Source organism: Colletotrichum chrysophilum (assembly GCF_026319265.1).
Source record: "Colletotrichum chrysophilum strain AFK26 chromosome Unknown scaffold_3, whole genome shotgun sequence".
NCBI classification, from domain to species: domain Eukaryota; kingdom Fungi; phylum Ascomycota; class Sordariomycetes; order Glomerellales; family Glomerellaceae; genus Colletotrichum; species Colletotrichum chrysophilum.
The window spans coordinates 852,163-868,434 of NW_026517290.1; the positions used below are offsets into that span (position 1 = coordinate 852,163).

Genomic DNA, 16,272 nt, shown 5'->3' on the forward strand with positions numbered 1-16,272 from the left:
AGCCGCGAATGATCGACTAGTACGAGCAATTTAGAAGATAGAATGCAGAGTTGTTTAGATTTTGAAAGTTACGATCAGCTCCAAGAGAAATAAGACCAGTCCACGGTGCATGGCGGTTCGCTACAGAGTGTTATACATAAGTCAGGTTTGGAGAAACTTTTGCGACCTGGCCATCTCCCGAAAGACAAAAGGGTCCGGAGATTGCAAGGTCAAACTGGGTCCTCTTTCGTAGGTAGGCGATGAAGGGAAAGAACTAAAGCTCGGCCATTGCAGTAGGCACAGGGTGCCATGTTACACCCAACGTTTTAGTCAAAAATTGAAAAGACATGCATATTTTGCAGTTGATGAAGCGCCATCAAGCTAGCCCTTCTTCGTCGAGACCGACTAGGATAATTCACTATCAACTACTAATGCGGCAGTACTCATCTACGCACGTCGAGGAAAAGCAATTCTAACACTTCGTCCCCAGCACAGGATTCCAAGCTTAAGTACAGCTACCTGTCTGTAGGTATTATTGGAGCTTGCAAAAGTGGTGCAAGTTGCCCCAGAGAGTGCTTTGGTACCTCGCGCAGTTTGAGTTGATGCCATCTTGCGTCGGGTCAGTGGTAGTAACCTTGATGCTAACACATTAATATTCATCGGCCCACCACACTGGACCGCATCTTTGTCTTCAAGCTAAGCAGGGCGGTCTGTTGATTCTGAGATGCCGAAACAGATAGCGTCTTGATGCGCGGATATTTAAGATGATTCGTTAACCACATAGTATGTACATATCTGTCTGTATCTTCGTTTCATTACTGTATTGTTTGACAATCGGCGAGGCTATCCATGACACTGGACGCAGTTGGTGCTATTCCTTGGCTTTAGCTGCCCATTCAAGCAATCTTTGGCGGCAATCGTCGCCGTTGTAACGATCGGGCCAACCATGCTGTGCATAAATTCTCTTAAGTTCCTGAGTTAAAAGAATCAGTAAGGTTAATGCACAGTCTTTTGGGTGAATTGCGACTTACTTCAACCTGTTTGTAGCTCTCGGACTCTTCATCATCATATTCTCTCGGTCCGAAAACTCCCGGGTGCTGTGCGCGAGGTATGCCAAACCACTGAAGGGTCTTGTACTTCTCTAATACGCCATCTAGCCACTTCTTCAGATTGAGGGTGTCTTCATCACAATACACTTGCCTCCACATTCGTGGATCGTTTTGTTGATACCTTCCCACTAGTTCTGGATAAACAGCCCCAGTGATGATATACTTGGTCACAGTTCCGTCCATGGTATCCAGAAGCCAGATGTCACCGTCTCGATCAACACTCGTGGTAAGTTGAAAAACCCACGGCGGAAACTCATGAAAATGGTCGTGTCCCAGCGTTTTCATCCACCCCGGCACGAAGGCCCCTGCTGTCGCCTTGGTCACGACGCTGTGGTAGTTGATAGGGAAAGTTTCGGGCGTGATCCAGGGCGATTGAGGCTCGCCATCGATATATGGGAGGTGACGGATCAAGTCGATGACTCGTTCAGCTGGGCGCATCTTGGCGGCAGCAAGAGACTCAGGGGTAATCTCGGTCCAGCCCCCTGGCGGGGCTCGTCGGATGAGGGAAGGGTCGACATGAGGCAAACTCTCGTAGAAAGATAGTAAAGTGGTGACAATGTTGTCGCGCGAGTATCGGGGCTGTTCGCCCGGGAGACGAGGGTCCGGCGGGAGGTCTCGGGGGTTCGGAACGGTCTCCATCTTGGCGTTTGGCTTGGCGGTCGGGCTTGAACGGTCAGAATCGTGAGGGGCGGGGGCATATCACTTAAGGAACCCCGCGCCAACCATTCTGAGGGTTTAGATAAGCGACCAGGGGTCTTGTGGGGGCGGACGGCCCGGGTCCGGGTGCTAGTCCGGCTCCGGCTCTGGCCGCAGTTGGTTGATGTTGCCTGTCTGTGAGATCGCTATGTACCCTGATCTCACCTTCGAACCTAGCTTAATTCGGTCGGTATGACTTCGTACTGCTTCTGTGGGTTGTTCTTCAGCTTAAAAAGCTTTCATGCCCCTTTTTGTTTCGGCGAAAGTGGTGTTCCTACTCACTCATCGGAAGACAATTAGAAGGCTCACCCGGCAGCCTGCTTAGGATATGCTAAGGGTAATCTTATATTCCGGTGAAACGTTTGGTCACCTCACATTGTGAACACACTTGGACTGAAATTATTGTTGCTAATTTTGTTTCCAGGAACAATTGAATAATGCTTATCCATACAGGTTTGTAGCTTGTCCGAATCACCGCCTCTTCCCTCGTGTGCTCGGTCCCAGTGTATATGTCCATCACATACATCCTATCACTTTCAGCCACCCAACAACTCGATCAAGTCTGAGATGGCTCCATATGCGTCTAACGATGATGAAGCAATGTCAACTCCAGTCGCTAAGAAAGACAGAGCGTCCTCTGCCATAGAATTCTCCCCCTTCAGGACAATCTCCCCATTGTCACCAACGGTGAGACCGAGACTCTGCGGAAGTACACGAAGCTTTTGCTTCCCTGAACATCCCCATGATTCTCCTCCTACCACAAACTTGATCTCCCACAGAAGCATGTGCTCCACCTTCATGCAGTATGTCAGACACGATGGCTCGATCTTCAGACCCGCCGGGCTGGCAAACCTTCCGGTATGAGCATCAATCACTCGGCCGAGGACATCCAGCTTCACCCCAAGAACAGCGCCCAAGTCGAGAGGCTTCTCGTTAGACCCACACGTCAATGTCAAACTTCCATCAACCGGGTTAACATCCTGGCTCGTCTTCGCCAACAACATCTTCCACGATTTATCAGCCGAATGCGTGTCGAGTGTACCGGGACAGATAATGCTTGTTGTTGTCTCAACTTCCACCGTGACACTCTTGATCGTCATGACTTGTGGGACGTTTACGATCACCTCGGAGGTCTTCTCCCAGTTGGGGATGGCGCTTAGTGTGAAGGGAATAGTTGAAGGATTGCCAAGCTGAATGACTGCCGGGCACTTCATCTCGACCGCGTAATTGAGCGATGGCACCTTTGACGAACCAAAGAATTTCCGAGTCTTCTGCTTGAAAGATAGTTCTGCTTGTTTCATGCCTGGAACCAACCGATGGCTGCTCACGCAACCTGGGCACTTGCGCGTGGTCAACTCAAAGTCGCTAATGGGCGGCCAAGGAGGTGGCTTCGAGTTGACTCTGATTGGCAGTGTCGCCTGGAAAGTCTTTCCCACCCTCTCTTTGGTACTCTTGACGGTGATCGTTGCTTCGATCCAGAACTCGACATAGCCGTGCCACTTCTTGCTGAAGCCGCTGTTGCTGTAGTGAAAAGTTCCCGGCAGCGGTTGTCCAGGAATCTCCGCCGCGCCATCGGTCTTGAGTGGCGCTTTGATAAAGTAGTCTCTCTTTTCCTTGTCTTTCAACCCCCTGTTCACGGCCTTCTCGCTGACATCTGTTGGTATCTTCAGCGAAAATGGCCAGGTCAGGCTTTCTTCGGCGCCTGTGTCGATGGCGCCTTCATGTACGATGTCAGAAACGTCGGACTCGTCCCAGAATGGGAAGCGGCTGCGGTAGGTGCTCTTGGAATTTCCGTTATCAGAGACCAATTTTGCTTTGGCGCGGCCTTGGAGGCGTGCGCGAACAGTGGCTGAGGGTGCGTCCAAAGGAGCTTTTCGTACGATGTGCCCGCGAATGACACTGCCTGGAAAAGACGGTACGCTGGGGTCGAGGAGTTCGATGGACAGTTTGTCGTTGTTTGCTCGCGACGTAGGAGGCATTGTGATATTGGTGTGGACTCAATCGCGTTAAATTTGATTAACTACGGTAGCTGAAAGTTCATTTTACAATGAGATGTTGAGGGCATAATATGTTCAATCGAGAATGGTTGCCTAGACCTTAATGCCGGCGGCGGCATGCATCCCTGCGGCGCAGGCGATAAGCGATCAAATTAAACGCTGATCTCCCCGAGCCGGATCTTTTTTTAGGGACGGCTGATAGCGAGGATGGTCAGAAATGTAAGACAGCAGCGTCACACGAAGGGATGAGAAGGCTGGCGGGATTTTCAAAATCCCACCATCTTTATCGCGGGAAACACACGCGCAAGTTTTGATCATGATGAACTGACTGCTGTAGACCTTCAGTAGACTTTTGACTTACACCGGTAACGTCCAAGCGCCGAAAACTTGCAGGGATGACGGTATTACAGACCCAAAAGGGTAGAGTTCAAGACTGCTCCAAAATGACATGATTTTACATCGAAAATACTGAGTCAGGTCCGGTTTCTACTAACAGGAAATCACGTCCAGAGATAAGGGGTTTCTCATGGGCGCACGGTGACTCAAACTGCACGAGCTTTCTTTGGATTGTCGTGGTTGACGACAATTTTTCACTTCCAAACTTCACCTGCCGAAAGTTGTCCTCTTAATTGTCCCTACAACATGTCTGGCACGTACCGAGTCCCTTTCGCAGAGGCGCAATTATACCCACTTTGTGAAATCCCCGAAGCCGACGGCTTCGAGCCTTCATTGAGCAATCCACCATCCCATCGCCCAACTCATAGCGACAAGGCGAAAGCGACTAAGAGCAGACGCGGCTGCAAAGAATGCAAGCTGCGACGATTAAAGTGCGACGAAACCTTTCCGGTTTGTCTGCGCTGCCAACGACGGGGCACCCTATGCCTGTCTGTCACTCCGCCCGCTATGCCATGGCAGACTGAAATCCCCTGGACACTGATAAGACGACCAGCAGAGCCCTGGCCCGGCGCTGTGCAACCTAACAAAAAGCTCATGAACTACTGGCTGGAAAACACAAGCCGAATGATGACAGTTACGCCAGAAGACAACCCACTATCCTTTCCATTGGTTGAGCACCTTCTCTACACGCCCTCTCTAGTTCATGCCGTTCAAACTATCGGTGCAGGTCAGGAGGGTTTTTTCTACCAGAATGCGCTAGAGACGTGTCTTCAACAGAGGGACCTCGCAATCCAGTCTCTACGAAAGGAACTACAGAAGCCTGATCAGATCAAGCCCGCAACAGTGCTGAGTGTTTTTCTCCTTGGCGTATCCGCGTCTTGGACAGAGGACAAGCCCCTTTGCTACGGAAAAGAGCACATGTCAGGTGCTCGTACACTATTGGAAAGACTACTCATGGAAGAAGAGAGGCGACACGATCCAATGGTTCAATACATACTTGGGTGGTACCTCTACTGGGATATGACTTGTGCCTTCGTTGCAGACCCTGGCGACTACAAGTTCTCTGCTCAAGCCGAAAGAAGCATTTTGCAAGCTGTTGAGAGTAGCCAAGAGTTTCACTCGATGACTGGAATTTCGTCTGTGCTATTCTATCATCTTGCGTCTGTAGGCCGCCACTGCCGAGTAGTGGTACAAACTGGTGCTGTCGATCCGGATCTCGAGGCATATTTCGAAAGGACCCTTCTCGCCTGGAAACCCAGACACAGTGACAGAACATTGGTGGAAATGAGTCTTGCATATCGAAATCATGGCCTCATTATGCTCTTTGAAATTTGCGGAAGACGCGATCAACCACAGACGAATGGCGTATATCGTGGCCTTGCAACTAGGAACGATTCACGTACTCGACATGCTATCAGATCTCTTGCTTTTGATAGTCTTGAAAGACTGTTGGAAACGCCTATTGATGCGGCATGCATTAACTTTCACTCAATGCCTCTTCTAACGGCAGGTGCTCAACTTCAGCACAACGACACCATTGTACGAGTCCAGGTTGTCGAGAGGTTCAAGGCTTTATACTCGACCAATCGAATCGCAGTCAATCTATGGGCTATTGAGTTTTTGCAGGAGCTTTGGAACTTGCGCGACAACGGCAACCCAATTTCTTGGCCAGAGTTGCTGTTGTCAAAGGACTGGACTTTGAATTTTGCTTGAGACTTTAGCACATAACTTTTTAATATGAGAACATGGTCGGTCTTTGCGCCTAAGGAATTCAACGCCAGAATGTTCTTGATTGCTCCATCAAGGAAATTTGCTCAGCCGTCTTATTAATTGCTGAGGATACTCAACGGATAAGCAATCCCGGTTACACTGACAGAGCCCGGCCACTCTCACCTGAATGACGTGACGGAGTAACCCATGTCCGCCAACTCGGCCTCCTCAGCATTCCCGACACCCCTCCGGTCGCGAACAACCGACCTCGGCTCCGGTGCCGATAATTAGCCGAAAACTACCGGAGTCCCAAAAATTGCACATCGCCATCTCCCACGATGTTCTATCCCGCGTGCGCACCCATCAATCTGGCAGAGCCCCTCTGAAGAAGCAACGGTCCCCGCATACTTACCCCAGACTCTCCTAGACCTGCTTGGGCAGGTGATCGACTCTACCCCAACGACTTGCTAGTCATTTTCAGCAGAGGCCAGCGTAGGATAGTCTTGCCAAGTCCAAAGGACCAACCACGTCTTAATCCGCCTGCGGGGTCCTTTTATCAATAGTCGGGCCTCAAGCACAATTGCGGATTTCATGAAAAGTCACGGATAAGCACCGGTAGCAGATCGCGGTAAATCAAGATGGCGGTGCAGTTACCATTGCTTGGAATAAATAGCAGGTGAGTGTTTACAAGATTTACTGTAATGTGCAGATCTACGCCAAGAAATCTTCTGAGCAATCATTCCAACTATGGGGAACGCCCGTCGCTTACTTCTTCCAAGTCTGGTTGGCTTTGGTAGTGTCTATGGCGCCAGTGCTACGGATTGCGAATCCTTGGCAACCCGTCTCAACCTCCCGGACACCGCAATCCATGAGACAACCTTCATCTCAGCCGGAACAAACATCTCTCTTCCAAACAATCACCCATCATGTGCGATTCCCTACCAAGTCTCAGATGTCGACATCTGTCGGGTGGTACTCCTGGCAACAACCGGGCCGCGCAGCAACATCTCAATGGAAGCATGGCTCCCGCTTGACTGGAGTGGGCGATTCTTGGGAACCGGAAATGGAGGCATGAACGGCTGCATCAAATATGGTGACCTCAACTACGGAGCTTCGCACCAGTTCGCGACCATAGGGACCAACAACGGCCACGACGGAATCTCTGGGGCTCCGTTCTTTGAGAACCCTGGAGTAATTGAGGATTACGTCTACCGCGCCGTGCATCTCGAGGCCGAGCTCGGAAAGTCGATTGCCGAAGAGTTCTACGGAAAGAAACACACCAAATCTTACTACCTTGGCTGTTCCACTGGTGGCAGGCAAGGCTTCAAGGAGGCCCAGTCCTTCCCGGAGGACTACGACGGCATTGTCGCTGGTGCGCCGGCTTTTGACCTCATCGCGTTGATGTACTGGACCGGGCAGCTGTTCATCAAGACAGGGGCGAATGAGTCTTCGACTTTTCTCGCACCAGCTGAGTGGGATCTCGTCTATGCGGACATTTTGAAGCAGTGTGATGGCTTGGATGGTCTTGAGGATGGCCTGTTGGAAGACCCGAATCTTTGCCAGTATCGACCCGAAGGACTCATCTGTGCTGATGACACATCGGAGGGATGCTTGACTGGTGAGCAGGCTGCTACCGTTCGTGCTATCTTCAGCCCAGTCTACGGTGCGAATGGAAGGTACATCTACCCTCGCCTCCAGCCGGGAGCAAATGCCACCGCCAGACTGCTCAACGGAGAGCCTCACCAATACCCCTTGGATTGGTGGCGATACGTCGTCTACAACAACACCGAATGGGATCTTTCTACGATGGGCCCGGAAGACTACGAGATAGCGTCTAAGCAGGATCCGTGGGGTGTCTCCACCTGGCAAGGCGACCTGTCGGCGGCGAGAGACCAGGGGGTGAAGATTTTGCATTACCACGGCCTGCAAGACAATGCGATCAGCAGCGACAACTCTGAAAGGTACTACGACTATGTGTCTCGAACTATGGGGCTTCCTTCGTCAGAGTTGGACGAATTCTATCGGTATTTCAGGATCTCGGGCATGGCGCATTGCCGCGATGGAGATGGCGCTAGCATGATTGGGGGCAACCCGGAGACTTTGGCGTCGTACGAGCCCGATTCGAATGTGCTGGCTGCGATCGTCAGATGGGTCGAAGAAGGGGTTGCACCTGATTACATTCTCGGTAGCCGGCTGACCGAAGCTGGGGATGTCGATTTGCAGAGGAGACATTGCAAGTACCCAGCTCGGAATGTGTTCAAGGGTGAGGGTGATCCTACTCAAGCCGATAGCTGGCAATGTGTATAGTTTCAAGATATGCAGAATATGTCCATATAAGAATGCTCTCTAGATGCACGATTGGCTACGTGAGCTACGAACGTGCGGTGACATTAAGCGGTTACACAGGGTAGCAAAATCCGGCTCATCGTCACATGGCTCTGCTGATTGTAATCGAAATACATAGTACGCTTTCCCAAGTGCGCGCATTCATGAACGATGACAAAGGCAGGCACAGCTATGGGGGTTAGGCTTGCAACACATGAAGTGACATGGCCTCTTTTGGAAGAATAGCAGTAGATAGCCCAGTACAATGATCAGGTCAAGGAATGAAGGAGTTGTGGGAGGTGGCTGAACTTCCGGCCTTGGCGACGGTCGGACTCCGCTTCCAGCATTGGCTATCTTCACAATTATCGACCTATTTGTCTTATTCTCGTCCTGATAGAAGGGGTCGTTACCGCCGACGCTTGCCCGGGATGCGGACATCGCCCGAGTTCCCCTTGAGGTGGAGCGAGGCTAGCTGTACTGGCGCCAGTATTGGCGCGAAATCATTTCAAATCATATAACATGCTTGCAGATTCAACACGAAGAACTGATTTCGGTTCTCTATTTTTGCCTGATGTGTATGTGAGGATGTGTGCCCGAGGTTTTCTGCAGTTTTTTTGTCAACGCGGATGAACTCATTTGAAAATACCATGCCACGCACGGGGTACTTTGAAGTCCCGGAGCCTTGACGACAGGAATTAATACAATCCTTGACGCAGTCTGTTCAATGTACATGCCGCAGCGAGCGATCGTTCGATGCTATTGGATGTTTAGATGGTATGTTGCTGCCGAAGCCCGCAAGAAGAAGTTGAAAAGAACAGAAGTCCACAATCGAGGACTTAATTATGATTGACGAAGTATTGGACTGTCTCAACGGCTGCAATACTGAAAATCCCGTATGAGATTACTAACGTTCCTAGGTAATGCTTAGCTCTGAATATCCATTCTTACCACACCAACCGCGGAAGTCCTGTTTGGCCCCTGAAGCTTGCATGACTTGCTGCTCTTTGCTTGAAGACAACACCGATTGCCCATTAATAGCCACACTCAGGTGTTCTGTCGCCATAAACCAGGTAGACATGATGCTCTATGCGATCCTACTATGAGTGATTTGGATATAGCCAGCACGAAACGTTATCATTCTTTACCGCAGCGACCTGGCCACACTGACGCCTACCTACCGGTCTCCGGCGCGACATGGGGCATGGCAGTAGCTGTCTAACTACGCTGCTGTCAACACCATTAGAGGGAAACGCGACAAAAGCTAGCGTGAATTGATATACAAATGCAGATTCGTTGTCGCCTTGAGATACTTGAAGCCTGCGGCGGCAAAAATACCAATTAGTGTACGATGGCCTAAAGGAGCCTGTCTTGCACATCACAATCTACATTCTTGGCATCATGAGGCGAGATTCCACTTCACAGGGTCAGGGGGGCATACGAGGAAGGTAAAGACAGTGCCACTCTATGGTACATGAATGTACTAGATTAAAATTTCCCCCACATGATCAATACGCCGCATTACATATACATCCGTAAGCCAGACAGGCTTGCCGATGTACGTCAAATAGTCAACATAGCTTCGTTACAACACCATAGGGCTCAATGAAGATTGATGGCTTGTTTGCTTTGGGTTCTCAACTCAAAGCTGTTCCGGACGGATTGTACGGACACTGGCGGGAAGGCTCGGGACTTTCTTCAATGCATCGAACGTTACCGATCCCTGCACCATAAAGAGGTGAATTCCTACTTTTCTGCATCCAAATACATGCGTCAGGTCTTTGAATGCAGTAAATAAGTAAGCAAATGGCTTTTTAGAGGCTGTTCAGGGCCGACGCAGGCTCATTCTCGCGAGCGTGCAGCGTCCCTCTGGAAGCCTGCCGGCACGGAGGTGGGGGTGGAGATAAGTCAGTCACCTTGGAACCATCCCTCCTCCCCACCGGATATGCTTGCTCCTTCCGCAAGGAGAGGCTTTCCCGAACAATCATGTCGCCATTTGTAGCCGCAGAATGACAAAGAATGGTCTTCACCGTCTTGGCTTGCACTCGTTTATATGACGGTTAGCATAACAACGTAGGTGTATGTATGGGTGTGTACCGCTTCAGGAATGTAGCAACGAAGAACAGGAAGCATTGAACCGCGAGGTCGTGATACGAGTTGGCAAAGTTCCATCTAAATCAGGAGATCTTGAGCATCTACGAATGAGCGCCCATATTGTCCAACAAACCACCTTCCCAATCTTTCATATGACGCCACGGTGGTTGATGTTGATGTCAGCCAGACATCTCCTATGCTCGAGCTATATAACGAGGCAGTGAAGCTCCTTGGGATGCCGTGTAGTTTCTATCATTCACGCAATAAATCATCTTCTACACGAACTTTCCAAGTCAAATCTTTCCATCCTATCATCTACAATCACCATGCAGCTCTCTATGTTCCTCAGCTTCGCGTCCCTCGCGGCCGCTCTCCCCGCCGCAGTCGCGCCGGCTGCCGCACGGGACGTTGCCGCCGCCGACACATCTGTGGTTACCGCGCGCTCCGCCCCTGTCGTCGAAGACGCAGCCATTCATGCAGTCTTGATGGCCAGGGAGGATTTCGAGAGGGTCGTCCCTTGGCCCACTACGGCGGTCATTGGCGGCGGGCCCAGCTTCCAGTACAAGGCAGAGCCCCTGGGCAACGACCAGTTTAAGATCACCTTCTACCACAGCGCCCCTTTCAGCACCCTTACCTTCAAGTACACCGTCTACGCTGGTGATGGTGTCGTGGCGACCGAGACCCTGTCCGCCGGAACCAGCTCCAAGGCCGTGGAAGTCAGCCGTGTTGGCGAGAGCTTCCGAATTGTCATCCAGTCGGTCTAAACCGCCAAAAGCCCGATGGGGGTAGCAGACTCAGGCGAGCTACCCAGGCACCAGATCACTCGTCGGATGGATTGTTATGGGAAGGTTGTTTAATCAAGCACGGATCGATCACCAGGTTATTTTTGGCTTCATCCTGTACACTCTTTGGACAATAGACTCGCTTTTATCTCCTTGCAGAACATAATGCGCTGATTACTGTGTTGGCCCTCGTCTGTTCTCAATGATGAATGGGGGCGAACCACAAATCACTTCAATGGGTGACAGTCTGGTGTGAGGCAGGCCAAAGTAATTGCCCTGCAGCCTCCCACATAGCATTAATTTACAGCACAATGGAAAAAGTTGCCACATTAGCATACATACTTCGAGTAATGCCACATTCCTGTTATCGCATGTGAAGAGTTGAAATGTTGTGGCTAACGATTGCGGGCGTGACAGTACTTGTTGAAGGTAGCATAGATGATGTCTTTCGTCATTGAGCAGTCCAAACGAAGGCCTTTTTCTGCTTACTGGTCCCTAAAGGAAGACAGACAGCAAGGAGAGGATGGCGTGCTGGATGGGTGGTGTGGAAAGAAAGGGGCACAGGAGAACACTGAAGTAACATTGTCCTCTGCTATTGATCACCAAGACCGCCCTGACTATTCCATCTGTGGAAAAGAATTTATCCAAGAAAGTGGCGTCAGCGAATGCACTTGTACTGTGGTGCTTGGCAAAAGTGATAACCGCAGCACGTCGCTCACAGCGTGAATCCCTACTGAGAGACTTAATTCCTACTAATGAATTTGATCTGCTTTCTGTACCTTCATTGGTCCCCTCTTCATTCCTGAATTTGTCCATGCCTGTTCTTAGGTTCCCCAGGATTCTCGTGCCCCATAGTCCGCAGATCAAATCTTATCACAGTGCCTTAAAGGCAGTGGTCTTGACTCTGTACTACAGCTCCTACTGCTACAGCATTTGAGAAGCACAGTCATTTCCCAAGCCTGGCATTATACCGACCAAACGCCTCATCACTCTGCACTTCCTCGTACGTACCCAATTGCAGTGCGGGCTTTCGAACTGGAACAAGCGGCGCAGACTCGAAACAGAGCCCGCTAAGCGTGCAAAACAGTAGAATAGGTGTGCTCTACCAGACACCAGCCAGATGCGAACCAACAAGGTGAGGTATTTGGCTTAGAAGGGAAGAAAGATTTGCGGTGCCCAAGGGGAGGGGCCCCAGGGCTGTCGGGTCTTGGCCGAGCTCCACGGCCCGAGCATTGCTGAAAATGGCAACTAACCCCCGAGTTTGTGGGAATCGACCGATGAACAAGATTTTCATGTCCCCAACAGCTTATTGCCCACTGTAGGTATTCTGGCATTTCCTTGCTTGTAAGATGACCCCTTGGAAATCTGTTTCGGGGCATTCCAGGTATAGATTCGACAGAGGAAGTAAGAAATGCATCAGATGACGATTCTGAGGAGCTGCATTTAATGTCTGTACTCTAAACAGACATTCTGACTTTTACTTTCATTTCCTATGACGCTAGCGCACTCACCCAGACCATGTGTTCATCTCTAATAGAGATGGAGCATCAAGACTTCTCGAGGCTTTGTAAGCACAAGGCGTTGACGAGAACGGGCCTGTTGAGTTCATGGGAGAGGCAACTTAATGTGATTGCTAAATGCTCGCAGCGATTGCCACTGTTTTCTGTGTTAGACCGCACTTCCGTTTCCATGGCAGAGGCACTTTCATAGCCTCTCCTCTATGACCCGGTTCCTGCTGGGAGAGATTTTGCACAGCATAAGTAATGCTCAAGAGCGCCAGTGTACAAAGCAGCTTTTCAGCATCCCACGTAAATTAAGCCAGCCCGTCTTGCGTCAGCGAACCACCTTAATCCATGCCCGCTTGCATATACCAACGCCCCTCAACTGGAGCGTGGTTCCAAAACCACAGGGTTTGAAGCTCTCTGTTGTCCGACATCTTCATTCAACTCGACGATACCACTCATCTGGCATATCAACCTCGCCCCATTTCAGCAAGTGAAGCGGAATATTCTTATCCAGAACTAAATTTTACATCGCGCTTCCGTTGTTTTTATCCATACTTGATTCTGGTACAAATTCTTCAATCTCTGTATTTTGCTCATTCTTTGGCTCATTATCGTCGTCGTTGGCTCTGGGGACCTTGGATAAAAGTGAAACTCTACATGCTGCCATTATCGCTAGTGACTTCGACCCCACTATTGGCATAGATCCTGGCAAGCTTCGCCGAGAAAGGGCGATTGGGAATATAGCCATTGAGGACCCCAGAACGATGAGAATCGGAACCGGAAGGGACAGTGTTCCGACTACGACTGTAGCGTCCTCGGGCAGACTGGTTGTATCACGCTGGAAACGTTGCCATGGGAGATAATAGTCTTACTGTCAACATTGTTAGTGAATTGAAGTTGAAGATGGGATTGAAGCCATCTTACCGCCTAGGAAGACCATAACGAACATAGAGTTTGACATGAGCCAATGCATAAGCGTGCTTAATATCATGAGAGTGATCCGTGAATCTTTGTGATAACTATTTCAGAAGCAGACCGTATTCTAATCATCAGGCCGACTCATCTAATAAACACCCACCTTACTCTTGACAGAGCACCCCAGCCTCCCAATACTGCCGTCAGTCCCGTGAATAAGATAATACCCCCGTATTCACCACTGTATCCCCAACTCTTCCCATCTCTGACCCAATCACCACCAGTCAACAAGGCCACACTCAGCGGTCCACTGATTACGTTTCCAATACCCCTACCACCAGCCAACAAACCAAAGATGAACCCAGTATCCAGCGTCGGGCTCTGAGCTTTCAGCTCCGAGAGCACACCAGACCACGTGGAGCTGAAACCGCCGGCAAAGAAGCCGTATGTGATGCTGAAGACAGCCAGCAGCGCTGTGTGGCTTGAGAAGCCCCAGAACAGAAACACAGCCAAAGCAGAGCCGATCGTGGAGATGAGGATTACTGTAGTGACGCGTAGGTGGTCGCCAAGACTGCCCATGACGATGCCACCCGGGATGGAGGTGACGTTGATCAGGACAAGAAGAGCGGTGGCGATGATGGTAGAGACGTGGAGTTGCTGAACGGCGTAGGTGGTGAGGTAGGTGTATGGGAGGAAGTAGCCGAGAGATTGCAGAATGTTGCCGATCTGCAGCATCCAGAAGGAGGGAAGGTAAATGAAGTTAAGGCTGATTCGACGGACGGCGGTAGACTGAGAGAGAGGGACGCGAGGTTTGAGGAAGTAGATGAGGGGTGCTGATAAGAGCACCTGTCGTTATGTGAGCAAGCCATGAATTTCAAGGTCTCCAGGGCAAACGTCTCATACCGTTGCGACACTCCATGCCCGAAGCGTGGTCACAGGTCCGAATCGTTGTAACATCGCTTCCATAGCGAAGGGAATTCCAACCCCAGCTGCGGACTTTCCGGCCCACATGACTCCGTACGCCAGTCCTTTTCGTTTGATGAACCACTCATCGAGATAGAGGGTTGTGGGAGTGAACATGAGTCCACAGCCAACAGCGCAAACCACGCCCTGCGTTGCGATCAATTGCCACACTTTGGTTGCGAAAGAGGACACGAGAAACCCAGCGACTAATAAAATCAGCCCGAGGGGACCGAACCAGCGGCGCAAACGGGGCCATCGGCTCAAGATGGTGAACGTGAAAGGCGAGATCAGGTACATGATACCCTGCACTCATCAGCACATGTTGAAGGTTTTGTTTCTCGACTTCAACGTACAGTCATTGTAGTGCCAATCACAGCTATGTTGCTGACATCACCATCAATCTCGTTTGGGTGGCTGCCGTAATATTCTTGGAATACACCAAAGGCGAGAGAGTAACCTAAGGCATCGTCAATTGCCGTGCTCCGAAGGTGTACAAGGAGTGACTCACCCCATACAGGGACTTGTATCAATGAGCATCCAGCCAAGACCAGCCATGCCTGTTTGCCTCTATCAGCGGGAGGCAGTGATGCTTGTTCGATCCCAATGGCTGTCTCTTGCTCTCCGATGGTGGAATCAGGTGAAGGTTCGTGATCGTTTTGGCCCAATCTGTGGAGCTCGGTGCTTTGGTGTTGAGTTTCCATGATGTATGTTGAAATCCGAATGATCTCGTCAATGGCTATGTGGGCATTGTGTTACTTCCATGAGCCAAGAGAATGAACAGACCGATTTTGAAGAGTGAAATACCTCAAGACATGATCTGCCAAGACCTCGAGATTGATTGGTTCGGTGTCATCGGCAAGGCGCCGCTAACGCTCCGACGTCGGGGAAAGTCCAAAACACCATGTACCAGTGAAGATGAAAGATGCAAATGATACTTGCGTAAACACATTGATGGGAACATAGAATGATTTACAGTGATATTAGTATCAAATCAACCGTAAAATGTGCTTTATCCGAAGCCTTTGTCTGCAAGCACGCCGGCGTAGCCCACGGGCATAAACAACTTAGATCAGACCAGGCGATATATATATGTAAGGCATATAGAAGCAGATTTCATAAACAGATATTAGTCTCCAGTGGTTAACTTGCAAACAATCTCGCATACCACAAGGCGTTCCTAGCTTCAACAATGCTGTGGTAGCTTTGACCGATTGTGCATGACGGTGCCCCCTCCCTGGGGAAAAGTGGCGTATGTTTGCCCGAGTTCCATTCTGATGACGTGATACACCAGACGCAATGCCCCTTCCAATTGTCGACCGAACGGCAACCCGAGAACGAAGATGGTGAAAAAAGCGCTTGAAGTGGTCCAGCTGAAGCAGAGCCATATCAGCCACCTCGATGTAGACAGAATCCAGTCGAGCAGGATCGCTGTAGAAGATGTCCGATATTGAGCCATTCTATCAAGCTCATCGTCTGTTCTTGACCTTAATCTGATGTTTCCCATGCTGGAAACCGCAGCCGTCGCCCGTAAACCTGAAATATGCGATTGCTTTGCTTGTTTACAACTACAGTGGGCCTTTGAAGATGCCCTGAAAGGCTATGAGTAAAAATCGTCATTTGGGGGGAATCGATCAAATGTTGGGAGACGTACCGATCGAGGAGAAGCTTTATGAGATACCGTGGTATGTAGCTTTGGGGAGTGATACGCGTTGTAACTTGTCACCTTCCATGTAATCTGGTGATTTCGAGAGGACGAGAAAGCCAGCGACGTAATGCGATGCGTTGAGAGGAGAGCTACTTTTTG

At 50.3% G+C, this 16,272-nt stretch overlaps 4 protein-coding genes across 4 annotated transcripts; 2 read left to right on the forward strand and 2 right to left on the reverse strand.

The window, feature by feature from the left end:
* Positions 1 to 2,320: 2,320 nt before the first annotated feature.
* Positions 2,321 to 3,763, reverse strand: COL26b_000893 (uncharacterized protein; the record flags this gene model as incomplete). Its single annotated transcript, XM_053173856.1, has 1 exon — positions 2,321 to 3,763. The coding sequence occupies one exon, from the start codon at positions 3,761 to 3,763 to the stop codon at positions 2,321 to 2,323; it is 1,443 nt and encodes a 480-aa protein (XP_053042413.1).
* A 3,135-nt stretch (positions 3,764 to 6,898) lies between these two features.
* On the forward strand, positions 6,899 to 8,194 carry COL26b_000894 (uncharacterized protein; the record flags this gene model as incomplete). The annotated part of the gene is made up of 1 exon (XM_053173857.1): positions 6,899 to 8,194. One exon carries the CDS (start codon positions 6,899 to 6,901, stop codon positions 8,192 to 8,194), a length of 1,296 nt encoding a protein of 431 aa, XP_053042414.1.
* A 2,435-nt stretch (positions 8,195 to 10,629) lies between these two features.
* Positions 10,630 to 11,067, forward strand: COL26b_000895 (uncharacterized protein; the record flags this gene model as incomplete). The annotated part of the gene is made up of 1 exon (XM_053173858.1): positions 10,630 to 11,067. One exon carries the CDS (start codon positions 10,630 to 10,632, stop codon positions 11,065 to 11,067), a length of 438 nt encoding a protein of 145 aa, XP_053042415.1.
* A 2,737-nt stretch (positions 11,068 to 13,804) lies between these two features.
* COL26b_000896 (uncharacterized protein) lies at positions 13,805 to 14,240 on the reverse strand (the record flags this gene model as incomplete). Its single annotated transcript, XM_053173859.1, has 2 exons — positions 13,805 to 13,815; positions 13,856 to 14,240. The coding sequence occupies 2 exons, from the start codon at positions 14,238 to 14,240 to the stop codon at positions 13,805 to 13,807; spliced, it is 396 nt and encodes a 131-aa protein (XP_053042416.1).
* Between the last annotated feature and the right edge of the window lie 2,032 nt (positions 14,241 to 16,272).